Source organism: Coffea arabica, chromosome 10c, assembly GCF_036785885.1.
Source record: "Coffea arabica cultivar ET-39 chromosome 10c, Coffea Arabica ET-39 HiFi, whole genome shotgun sequence".
NCBI classification, from domain to species: Eukaryota; Viridiplantae; Streptophyta; class Magnoliopsida; order Gentianales; family Rubiaceae; genus Coffea; species Coffea arabica.
Window position 1 is genome coordinate 10014296 of NC_092329.1, and position 13236 is coordinate 10027531.

The following is a 13236-nucleotide window of genomic DNA, read 5'->3' on the forward strand; positions in this document are numbered from 1 at the left end:
TAATCAGTCATGTAAAAATAATTATCATTATCTGCTGAAGTGGTGCCCTCAAGTTGAGGTCTCTGTAGTTAGGTTCAGTTGATTAATTCTTATAACTTCCAGTGTAAACTCATATGGTTTTGATTTAATCGTGATTTTTACACCAACTCAGCCGTATGAGTGACAAAATTTATGCTTAGACCAAATTTATACCATTTTACACTAAATATTGTAAGAGTTACATTACCCAGCAGAACTGAACTACAATTCAACTTGAGAGGCCTTGGATCAAATAATCTACTCGCACACAATCAAAATTAATTGCAAGAAAACTGCTGAAAATTCAACTCCATTTGACATTTCTAGGAGGAACTCGTAATAATAAATGAAGAAGTGCACCAGAACTCGAAAGTCGAAACTTGCAGCTCCAGAACACCCTATCATTCATCTCCCACCAGCAATTGGTACCATCATATGCTCCATTATGCTATGACTCTCAGTATGTATGCAGCTAGAATCACCACTGTCGATATATGCTTTTGTTGATTGCATACCAAGCAAGGAGGCCTCAGTGTCGGTGAAATCAATCTTAGAAACTTGAATTGGAGATTGCTTTGCTCTTATTTCCAATACCTCAAGTTCTCTTGCTATATTCTTCATAGATGGTCTATCATCACCTTTTATACTCAAGCAAGATTTCGCAATCATTGCAACTTCTTTCAAAAGCTCAATACTTACATCGAACATAATGTTGCGATCAAGAACCTGGACCAAGTGACCACTTTTCAGTGAAGAAATGAAGTAATTCGCAAGAAACTTCTCTTCCTCCACTCTATCCAATGATAATGCCTTCTCACTTGTCAGTAGCTCTATAAGAACTACCCCAAAGCTGTAAACATCACTTTTCTCTGTCAACAATCCTGTTAGCATGTACTCGGGGTCCAAGTAGCCAAATGTTCCTTGCACCATTGTAGATACTTGATTTTCATCTAAAGGAGCCAATTTTGATATTCCAAAGTCTGTGACTTTTGCAGTGTAGTTTTGATCTAGAAGTATGTTTGCCGATTTGATATCTCTATGGATAATCGGTGGTGAAGCTACTGAGTGCAAATATGAGAGAACTCCAGCAATTTCTGATGCTATTCTTAATCGGATATTCCAAGAAAGATGCTGTGATTTTGTTGTGCTGCTTAAATGCTCGGAGAGAGTACCATTGTCGATGAACTCATAAACAAGTAATGGCACTTCCGTCTCTAAGCAACATCCTAGAAGTTTAACGACATTTCTACTATTAACTTGGGAAAGCATAATCACCTCATTAATAAATTGATCAACTTGATTTTCGTTAACTTCTCTGGACCTCTTAATGGCAACAGTACAAGAATTATGGTCTACTAAGATTCCTTTGAAAACTGTGCCGTATCCTCCACGACCAATAATTCGAGTTTCCTCGAAATTATTGGTTGCCTTTCGTAGTTCTTCAAGAGTGAAAATTCTAGCAACATTTGTGTTTCTTCCTTCTTGAGCCAGTCGTTGCTGTAGCATTAATCCACCATTTTTCCGGAAAAACTCCTCCTTCAATCTGTTTTCCCTTCTTTTCCTCAATTCCAAACACAAATAAAAGCAGCAGAAAAGTAGAATTGCTGTGCCTATGCCAACACCTGTTGACAAATTTGACTGAAAAATTAGCAAATGATGAGATCTATCGGATGCTTTGCAGCTAAAGACTCTAATTTTGCAAGTGATTATCAAGTTTCATGTTCTTTCACTACCTGGTAAAGAAAAGAATTAGGTTTCTTTCTCTCTTATACTATGATTAGTTGCCATCTTAAACCAAATGGAACGGGTTTCAAGAAATCTTCATTTTGTTTTAATACTCTCATGATACAGCACATATTTATCACACCACTTAAGAGATGGTTCAATCCATAGTGATAAATTCTCCTTTGCTTCTCCAATCATTTCAAAGTGTAGACTAACCTGAAACAATCATAGACCAATTTATTTGGTCAGGACTGCAGCCATCTCCACCTCTCCCATCACCATGATACCCTTTGAGACAAGGACATGTGTAGTTGCCCAATGTGTTGTGACAAACACTATTCTTCGTACAATTGTGTAGAGTTGGATCTTGGCATTCATTAATATCTGTCGAATTCAATAAAAAATAGAAAGCAGAAGCATAATTTGAAATGTGAATTGAAACACACATATACATACTGGTTAATTAGACGAGTTTAACAAAATTTTCGCACATACCTTGGCAACCATCAGGGAGATATGGGTTGCCTTCGTATCCTTGATCGCAAGAACAACGGTATCCCAACCCCTTAAAAGGTTCGTAACAGTGACTGTTTTTACCAGAGCATGCATAAGAGGTCGTGTTTCTTTGGGCAACTTCACATGACCCCTCCTCAATGGTCCAATCCACCACGACGGGAAGACTTAAATCATTGCTTAAGTTGGTGAGGTTACTTGCAGAAAAATTGAAAGCCTTCTCTTCGACCACAAAAGCGTAGCTGCAAGGATTGAAATCCCACACCTTGGTGTGGTTATTAAGACTGGTCAAGCTCACATTAATATTCCATGCCCCTGGTGGGATATCAGTCTGGCAGCAACCGATGCCAGAACAAGAGCCATCAATTACATCTTCCTTATAATCACAGGAAGGGATACATCCAGTTGCGTAGCTCCGGTTTTGACCAAAGCCTTTAACTAAGGCCAAGGCATCACAGCCAACGACAATGAATTTATTAGCTGTACTACTGAAGGTAAAGCGTTTAGATAATCTCGTCCATGGTGAAATGTTGTCCAATAAACTTCCGTTTTTATCATAGCAATCAGATGCTATATCCTGCATAAGGTGTACCTGACCTTCCAGAGATATTTCTGTGACATCGACTGCGTTCTGCAGAACTGTTTGAGGGACAGAGGTTGAAGAGTTGGTGCAGTTGATAAAAAAATATTTGTTAAGGTAACAATCTTCCGTAATACCGAATGGAAATGGAATGCTTACATTTCCACAATGATCTTTGCAGCCGGGCATCGCTATAGGAAATGTTGGGGGTGTCAAAGTTGAAGCGGAAGAAAGCATTAAGGCAATTACCAAATGCAAGAGCATCGGTAAAATGAACCGATTGAAGCCCATTGGAATTGTTTTTCAAAGAGAGTTGCAAGTTTCCTTATACGGAAGAGAGTTGCAATTGTTAATTGTGCACTTCTAAGGACTTTATACTTACGATAGGGAAGACTTGGTTAGTAAACCCAAAGAAGGCCTACGCATTTTAAGATTGAAGCTTCTTCTGTAGACCCCAAATAGGGACGTTTTATAGGCATTCCAAGTAAAGGGAAGACTTAGCCAGTAAACGCACAAAAGGCCTACGCATTTTACCATTGAAACTTCTTCTGTAGACCCCAAATAGGACGGTTAACTTCAAATGAATGCAGTCAAGATATAAAGGAGCATTTGTTCACACTAGTCTCTGACGACCATGGGGTCCACGTCTTTACGGGGTTGCTTATGCTAACGACATAAAGACTCTGTAAGGGAAGACTTTCAAGTCCACCCTACTGTTTCCATTTATTTACGTGAAAAACAATAAGGGAACCGATAAATTTTTTCCACTTGATATGAGAAAAAAAATCATAAATGTGTTTTTGGATGTAATGTATGTCATGAAAGTAATTACGATGTGTGCTTCGGCCGATGAGGTTTTAGTCTGCTTAGAGTGTATTTGATAAAATTGAAATTTGAAATCTGAAGGCGAAATTCATTAAATTATTAAATTGTTAAATACCATATTTGATGCATTTGAGTGTATATCATATTAACTGATATGTGGTTAGTTTATTAATTATTTTTTAGAGTAAATTTTGTCTAGAATAGTTGGTGCCACTCAATTAATTCAAAAGTTCTAATTTTTGTTATCAAATGCGTTTGAATATATTAAAATTTGAACTTATTTAATTTAAATGTTGAATCTAGTTATCAAACGGAGGCCTAGGATTGAGATTCCAAGATTTAGAGGGCTTGGGTTGAAATCTCTCCTCTCTTCCCCCGCTTTTTAAATTTCATTCCTCTTCTACTATAAAAAAATTTAAAAAAAAATAAAAAATATATATGCTTAGAATGGGAGGATTAAAGAGGAGTTAGGATTGACTGAAAATCTCGACTCAAAGATAACAATCTTGTGTCATGCCAAATGGGTATGGGATCTTTACTTTTCCAGAGGTATCAATGCAGCCATCCTTGGCTACAGGAGGGTATGTTGCTGCTGGTGTGATAGCTGGCTTCAAGGACACCGTCAACACGAAAAGTATCATTTGAACAAGCTTCATCACTGGGGAAACTTTGGACTGTGATGACTATTTAATTTTGGGATGATGAGTTTTTTTTGGTGTTCTTGGAGGAGGCCATATTTCAATATATAGATCCTTCCCTGAGCAAAGCCACCCCAACATTAGAAAGTCACTCATCCTCAAATTGACTTGGCAAGTTCACTTGACTTATTCTGATACCGTGTGGTATGGGTTCCTGACCGTTACTAATTGCATTTCAGCGCTATTTCCTTTTTTAACACTACGCCATCTTCTGTGTGTGGACTCTTTACTTTTTTTTCATCATTTGTGCTACAATTGCAACATCAATTCATATGAGCACGAAACTCCAGTCATCGTGGTCGAGGGAACGGAATTTTATCAACTTTTCTGTGTTGAAAATTGTGGAATCAAGAAGAGATCAGATGATTGACTTTTCCCTCTATCACCTCTCTAGATAATAGAAAAATCGCCAGTAGAAAACTTGGTTTTTTTGTCCCATTAGTTTCCCAGCATGTACTCTACTACCACCACTACCAAACAAATGAACGAAGAATTGCAATTATAGTAGATGAACAAAATAACCTTAAGATTAACCACAAATTTCTTTATTTTATTTCCATTTTTGTGGTTAATTAATTAGTCATGTGTCATCACATAAGTTAATATTCTTATTGTCTAAAGTCAGGTGCTTTTTTATTCTCTTTTTTTAATTCAATCTAGTGAACATGTGACTGCAAATAACATTATTTCGTTAGTAATTAGGGAAAATCCGTCAATTACACTAAATTTGCTTCAATTGGAAATATTGGGAACCATATTTATTTTTGCTGAAAGTTAGGAACCAAAATTACACTGGTGCCAAACATTGGAGAGGACTAAATTCACACAAGTGCGAAACACTAGGGACTAAAACTTTATTTTTTTTCCTTTTCCTATCAGTATGAAATAACCCTAAGTTGGTTCACCACATCTTAATTAGTTGATGCAATCGTGAATAAACTAGTGTTCTTGGACATTCTAGTCTCATAAAGACTGCTAACCTTGTGCATAAATGTAGCCTGCACATGCATTAGCTGAGGGCATGTGAAGCACTCTAAATACTTAGGATGGTTGACATGCAATTGAACACAGTTTTCAAGATTTCAATTGGATTTTAGTTATCTCTATGGGCATTATTGAGAATAATTAGATAGACTGTTGAAAGAATGAAAGGAAGAGATAGAAGCAAGAAGCAAGAAGCAAGAAGCAAAAAGCAAGAATAATAGGGAATGAAGAAAGGAAGAAGAAGATGAAAGAAAGAAACAGAGATGGAAGAATATTCAATGCAAAAGGATTGGGGCTTTCATTCACTCCGTTGCTGATTACAACTTCCTCATACAATGGCTATTTATAGGCTAGTATACTCTCTTCCATTAGTAGGATCTAACTGTTGGGATATCAAGTGTGAATCAATATCCCACATCGGAAAGAGATGAGTAAAATGAGGAACATATAAGTGGGAATGATCCATAGGCCCAATGCCTTAAGGTTTTGGGTTGGATGTGGTGTCAAACCCATGGTTGTGGTTCCCATTCTAGCTCATGGTTAAATTCTCCCCTAGTTTGGCTCTCGCAGAGCCCAACAAGTGGTATCAGAGCCGATGGTTATAAGAGCAGGGAAAAAAAAAGAATCATGCAGACCTGCAGTAAGGCAAGGGCATGTGGGCTCTTGAGCAAGAATCGTACACTCCAAATTGAAGTGGGTTTGATGGAGTGGATGGGCTAGGGAGAAAGATCCGATGTGGAAGAGATTCACAATTGAGGGGGAGATTGTTGGGATATCAAGTGTGAATCAATATCCCACATCGGAAAGAGATGAGTAAAATGAGAAACATATAAGTGGGAATGATCCATAGGCCCAATGCCTTAAGATTTTGGGTTGGATGTGGTGTCAAGTCCATGGTTGTGGTTCCCATTCTAGCTCATGGTTAAATTCTCCCCTAGTTTGGCTCTCGCAGAGCCTAACACTAACTAACTGCTATAACAAGAAACCTAACCAATTGATACAACTGAAATTGAACTATTGGCTAATACATGATTGCTACTGTATCCTCTGATGAAAATTGATTCTTTTTGCTAACACAAGAAATGAAGAACTGTTTGTTGGTCTATGATTTCGAGCATGATTTGCGTATGGTGTTTACTGTAGAAGTTGTCACAGTAGCCTCGGACGTCTTCAAGGGGTTGCTCATGCTACAAGTCTATGACATAATGAAGCTGTCAAGGAAAGACTTCCAAGTCCGTCCTAGTCTTCCCATTTATTCATGTTTTTAAAAAAAAAAAATTCACTTGATATGCATAATTTTATTAATCGTACTTCATGCATAATTTTCACTTGATATGCGTAAAAATTCACAAATGTGTTTTTGGATACAACATATGTCATGAAAGTCATTAAGATATATGTTTGTAATGCACATCTTCTAATATTTAATCTGTGGAATCCAATATTTCAGTAATTGTGTGTTAGTGTATTTCTCTCTAAAATTCATTCTCTCTTTCTTCTCTTTAAGGCTCCTCTAACGAAAATGGCCTTCAGATCTAATCTTTCTCCATAGGAGGGAACCGTTTTTTATACCTTTTATTTGCTTTTTTAAAATAAATTCCCTCTAGCGAGGAATTTTCTTTGCTAGCATTTCTTGGTAAGTATTTCTTCTCTCCTAATTTTTTCTAGTGAAAATTTTATTCTATCCTAGGATTTCCCTTGTAAGAAATTTTTTCCTTTTTTTCTCTTTTTCTATGAGATTTGAGATTTCATATGGTTTGCTAGATTTGAAAATTTTAACATCTACCATGTTAGCTGAATTTCTCCTTGGGCTTCAATCATTTTTTAGCAAATGTCATTTTTAAAAACATGCACAAATCTTTTGAGTTATAGTGATTCACCTGGATGCAGGGAAGATGTTTTCGAGATTTAATGTTTTTCATATTCATTAATATCTATTTGCTCAATAGATAGATTGAGATTTCATATTATTTACTAGTTTTGGAATTTCTCACATCTCCTATGACAACTAAATTTCTCTTTGAGTTTTAAGCATTTTTATCAGATGATTGTTAGAAAATATGCACAAATCTATTGGACTGCAATGATTTATTGTTTTGGAGCTTCTACGTATGTTATATTTATATATATATATATATGTATATATATATATATATATGTATATATATAAATTAAAAAAGACAAAAGATGCTAAGGACTAATGGCATTTGCCATTCTGTCATTGGCAATCCATGCTATATCCTAAGTTACCAAGCATTTTAGGTATATGACAAAAATCTTCTTGAATTACCAAACTATCTTTAGAAAGAAAAAGAAAATACAAAATTAATGATATACTTCATTCGAACTCAATCATTTCATGAAATCCTAATTACCAGTAAGGCCATATTACTTTTTTTCGATTCCACAGTATTCATCTTTTCAGTCATAACCAAACCCTAGATCCTGAGCACTTCTATGGCAAAGAAAAAATGAAGGAAGACAAGTGCACAATTTGATAGGTTGACTAAAGATCAGAAGTGTTCAAAATATTCACCAAAACAAAATGCATATGACATTGTCTCTACGTTCATTATTCTACTTAGAATTTCAAGCAACAAATTTCCCAATAGTAGTTTAATTTTTTTGAACGACAACTTCATCATTTTGTTGCGTATAGTATCGATAGAAAAAGAGTGGGATTAGCAATAATGGAAATCAGCCAAAAGCTTTGAGATGATAGCTTCTTAATTCTCTTCTAGTACATAAATATTATGATATGATTTTATTGTTTGCTCAATAAATCAATAGGATTTATATCAGGGAAATTAACTTTTATTAGTAGTGATAAAAGTCAAAAAATATGAATTTTTCATGCAATAATTGAAAATGTCAACACAAAATTCCATCTACAGCTGTCAACTCCATTAAGAACTATTACATGCTATGTACATGATAATTTTCTGGAACGATTATAGTGAAGATACAACATAGAATTGTATGTGCTTGTCAACTACAGCTGCTGGAGAGTTTTTGTGTGTGACTCTGACCAATAGCAAGCAAAGAGGATGAAGAATACTTGTCTACATCTTCTATGAGTACTTCACCCACAGAAACATAGAGTCACTAAAAACATAAACCATTGAACCTATAAAAAAAGCCGGCACAAATGAGAAAATAGAAGTACATTAGAGATTTTAGCCAATGGAACACTTTCAAAAGTCTATTTACATTTTATTGTATATCTTATCAAATATCTTCCTTTCAATGGATGATTAACTTCCACAAATATAGAGTAGCCTCTTACTTGAAAGGTTCTATTTAACGAGTGCTAAATGGGCACTCGTTAAAATATATTTCAGGTGTTAGATTTTCAAAAAAATTAAGATTAATTAGAGAAAGTGTATAAATACAAGGAAAGGTGGTAATTGTTAGAGTGCATCTATACATGGTAAATTAGGTGAAATGTAGGTGGGTTGATGAGTGTCAATTGAGCACCCTTAAGAAAAACTCTACTTGAAAAAGTTAAACAAAAAAGGAAAAAATCATATAAGGCCATTTCTCAATGCACAAGAGAATAAGACTTTATCTCGAAAACATTGTTAGGGCCTGCAAAAAATTGTAACTGCAAATTCAAACACAACTAGACTGTGAATTAAAAATAAAAAAATAGGACAACATGATTAGAAGCAAATCTAAAAGCTCTTGATAAACGCACAGTCAATGATGCAGAGAATGATGAAAAGACAAGCGATGACCATTGTTAGATTGTATTAGGATGGAGAAAAATCTAGCTAAAATCAAGGGATTGGGTGAGAAGGAAGGCTGTAAATATGGGGCCAAATTATCCGTTTGACCTTTGAACTTTTAGTTTAAGTAAAATTAAGCCCTCAAACTATTTGTAGTAGTCAATTTTCTGCCCTTGAGCTTATAAAATTGGGAATTGGGAACCCGTAGCCCTTTTGGATAGTTTATCCAGTTTTGCAACTCGAAATCAAATCACGCGAATTTCAGTATCATCCCAGTACATTTACCTCCATTTTCAGCATCCCAGCATAGACTCCACCTCTTTTTTTCTCTATAAGTATCATTATTACAGTGACTAACCATCTCACCACAAGTACGCTTACAAAAAACTTATTCAACCATTTCTGTCACTATAGATGCTCCTCTATTTCTCTTAATTTTGCTTGGTGGATTAATGCTACAGCAACGACTGGCTCAAGAAGGAAGAAACACAAATGTTGCTAGAATTTTCACTCTTGAAGAACTACGAAAGGCAACCAATAATTTCGAGGAAACTCGAATTATTGGTCGTGGAGGATACGGCACAGTTTTCAAAGGAATCTTAGTAGACCATAATTCTTGTACTGTTGCCATTAAGAGGTCCAGAGAAGTTAACGAAAATCAAGTTGATCAATTTATTAATGAGGTGATTATGCTTTCCCAAGTTAATAGTAGAAATGTCGTTAAACTTCTAGGATGTTGCTTAGAGACGGAAGTGCCATTACTTGTTTATGAGTTCATCGACAATGGTACTCTCTCCGAGCATTTAAGCAGCACAACAAAATCACAGCATCTTTCTTGGAATATCCGATTAAGAATAGCATCAGAAATTGCTGGAGTTCTCTCATATTTGCACTCAGTAGCTTCACCACCGATTATCCATAGAGATATCAAATCGGCAAACATACTTCTAGATCAAAACTACACTGCAAAAGTCACAGACTTTGGAATATCAAAATTGGCTCCTTTAGATGAAAATCAAGTATCTACAATGGTGCAAGGAACATTTGGCTACTTGGACCCCGAGTACATGCTAACAGGATTGTTGACAGAGAAAAGTGATGTTTACAGCTTTGGGGTAGTTCTTATAGAGCTACTGACAAGTGAGAAGGCATTATCATTGGATAGAGTGGAGGAAGAGAAGTTTCTTGCGAATTACTTCATTTCTTCACTGAAAAGTGGTCACTTGGTCCAGGTTCTTGATCGCAACATTATGTTCGATGTAAGTATTGAGCTTTTGAAAGAAGTTGCAATGATTGCGAAATCTTGCTTGAGTATAAAAGGTGATGATAGACCATCTATGAAGAATATAGCAAGAGAACTTGAGGTATTGGAAATAAGAGCAAAGCAATCTCCAATTCAAGTTTCTAAGATTGATTTCACCGACACTGAGGCCTCCTTGCTTGGTATGCAATCAACAAAAGCATATATCGACAGTGGTGATTCTAGCTGCATACATACTGAGAGTCATAGCATAATGGAGCATATGATGGTACCAATTGCTGGTGGGAGATGACGTCTGGAGGGAAAAGATGAGGAAATTGCGAACTTTTGAAGTAGAAGAAAAATAAGGGGTTAGGTGCTGGGGCTAGTTACGGGAGGCAAAGGACGGGCAGGGGACAAAAAATAGAACTACTGGTACGAGGAAGATGGGCAGCGGATGTAGGGAAGGTGGCGATTTGTGGCAATGAATTGAGACGTTTCATAATATCATATTCTCAGGAGCACCGTAGCAAAACTTGTGCTACGGTTTTAAGATGTAGGCGGGATGTAGGCGGCGATTTATGGTTTTAAAATGTAAGAAAAAATCTAGTAAAGTTAACTCACAGGTAGGAAGAAGAATTTAGGAAAGGGATAATATGATCTCATCAAAATAAAAATGAGATAATGGAAGTGCAAATAACATTACTCAAAAAAAATTGCAGTTGTGTCAACAACTCCATCAAACATTTTTTTTGTAAATCTCAGAATCGTAAATTTGTTTTATGGCGTCACTAACATGAAAAGTCATTATAATTTAGACATATGTAGGGAGTAGAAAATTTCTATAATTTCTTAATATAGGGTATCATTTTTTCACTTTGCATCTTTCAATAAAGATACGCTTTATAGTTTAAATCATTTACACACAGCTACTATCCAAGGATCAAATATACTTTTAGATTAACTAATCGTTTTAGAGACAAATAGACAAATTAAGAGAAAAATGATATTAGAAGGTAATGTGCAAAAATGGCCATATCTTAAAGGGATTTATTGTAATTAACCCTTAGGAGTATCAATATCTTTTTGATATTTCCATTATGCAATATAGGAATTGACTAACAATTTAGGAGGTAAAGTGAAAAAAAAAATAACATTAAGGGATAAAGTGCAAAACTAGTTAGGCCTTAAGAGGAATATTTTTTAACCAACCCTATTTTTCAAGAGAATCATTAGTGATACCCTACTTAACCCTAGTTTGTTTTTATAATTGTATAGCTACATATTCTGTTTCGTAAATTTTGTGATAGGCTCCTATTGGCTGGAAGTTAACGTTGCAACCAAGTTGTAACCATTCTTTTCTTATCTTGATCAATTAATGATACATGGACTTACAAAAATGAGAAAATAGAAACCTTTCGTACATTTTGTGATAGGCTCCAACTGGCTGGAAGTTAACGCTGCAACCAAGTTATAACCATTCTTTTCTTATCTTGATCAATGACACATGGACTTACAAAAATGAAAAAATAGAAACCTTTGTATAATAGTTAGGTAACTAATCACGTGCGTGGAAATCCCTTGAGGTTTTTGTTTGTGTCATGGGACGAATTTGGCACAATAATACCAAGAGGAACTAGCTTCACATCCAGGATAAGAATAGGGAATTGTTCTTCTATATGGCTCTTGAATTAGGAGTTCACATGCCAGGCTAATGTAAGTTCTTGGAAAATAAAAAAAAACCAAAAGTTAAAGAAAAAAAAGTACTACTGCAGTGCATAAGATAGAAGTACTTGGAAACTTGAGAATCAACAACATATCAAAGGGTTTCACGTTTTTGCCTTGCATTTGTTTCTTTTTTCCTTTTAATGTTATTTTATTTTGTCAAATGAGTACAAAGCATCTAGGGTTTACTTATGAAGGGAAATCAGACAAAAATTATGGAATGGGCAAAAAAAATATATAAAAAAAACAGGCCTTTCCTGTAATTAGGATTTTGTCAAATAATGTTGCTATTATCAAGTGTATACTTGATTAGTAAAAGGTTGCCTTTTTACTTAAAAATAAAGTAGATAGTCTTATAATTCATCAAGCTTTCCGTTATACATCTAAAAAAGCCATCATCGTACAAACAGGATGTAGCATTCGACTGTCAAGACTGAGGGATAGACCTGGAAGTCTTCCCTTGGCAGTCTAATATTCTCTTGGAGCAAGGGCAACCCCTCGAAGACGTTGACGTCAAGGTCAGAAGCTACAGCGATAGCATCATGCATGGAACTCAACCACTTTGATTAATCAGGAAAATGCCCCAGATTTTGTTAGAGATTCTTGGGATGAAGAAGTTGATGACAAAAAGGGGGGAAAAAAAGGAAGTTATTTGAGAGATGTGTGTCTGACTAAGCACTTAATGTATTCCACTATTTTTTCTTCTATTTTATGGTCCTTAAAGATGAACAAGAGCTCGTTTGCTCTTGCTCTAGATGGGTAGAGAGTGAAATGTTTAGCACCTCATGTATCATCCAAGATGCCTTCAGTTTCATAGAGGTCTTCTTAGTTGTGTGGTTGTTGTCGGGAAAGAGTACACTGTACACTACTGCTGCCTATGCAAATAGTTTTTCCTGGCACTGTTGTCTTTTTGACTGCTTTCTAGATCTAAGAATTTGGGTTTATTACAAATTTTGATATTTAGATGGTCAATTGACATTAGGATTTTTTGGCTTTTCTAGATTTGTTTTGCATCTGGGTTATTGTTAGTTTCAGGTTTTCTCTATTGAAAATTAGCATTAAAACCACAGGGAAGAAATAGAGGAAAAGAGAACCTCAGAAATTGGATAATCAGATATTTCCAAGCTGACGAAATTACTACGATGAGTCAAGATTTATTCCTTTATTTCCTCTTGTGAAAAGGCAAACTCTGTCCTTTGG

At 35.5% G+C, this 13236-nt stretch overlaps 2 protein-coding genes across 2 annotated transcripts; one reads left to right on the top strand and one right to left on the bottom strand.

The window, feature by feature from the left end:
• Positions 1-156: 156 nt before the first annotated feature.
• LOC140015567 (wall-associated receptor kinase 2-like) lies at positions 157-3156 on the bottom strand. The gene is made up of 3 exons (XM_072068235.1): positions 2239-3156; positions 1960-2127; positions 157-1640 (listed from the first exon to the last, which is right to left on the bottom strand). Exons 1-3 carry the CDS (start codon positions 3125-3127, stop codon positions 424-426), a joined length of 2274 nt encoding a protein of 757 aa, XP_071924336.1. The 5' UTR covers positions 3128-3156; the 3' UTR covers positions 157-423.
• Positions 3157-9521: 6365 nt separating this feature from the next.
• LOC140015744 (wall-associated receptor kinase 5-like) lies at positions 9522-10624 on the top strand. Its single transcript, XM_072068560.1, has one exon. It carries the CDS (start codon positions 9524-9526, stop codon positions 10622-10624), a length of 1101 nt encoding a protein of 366 aa, XP_071924661.1. The 5' UTR covers positions 9522-9523.
• The last annotated feature ends 2612 nt before the right edge of the window (positions 10625-13236 follow it).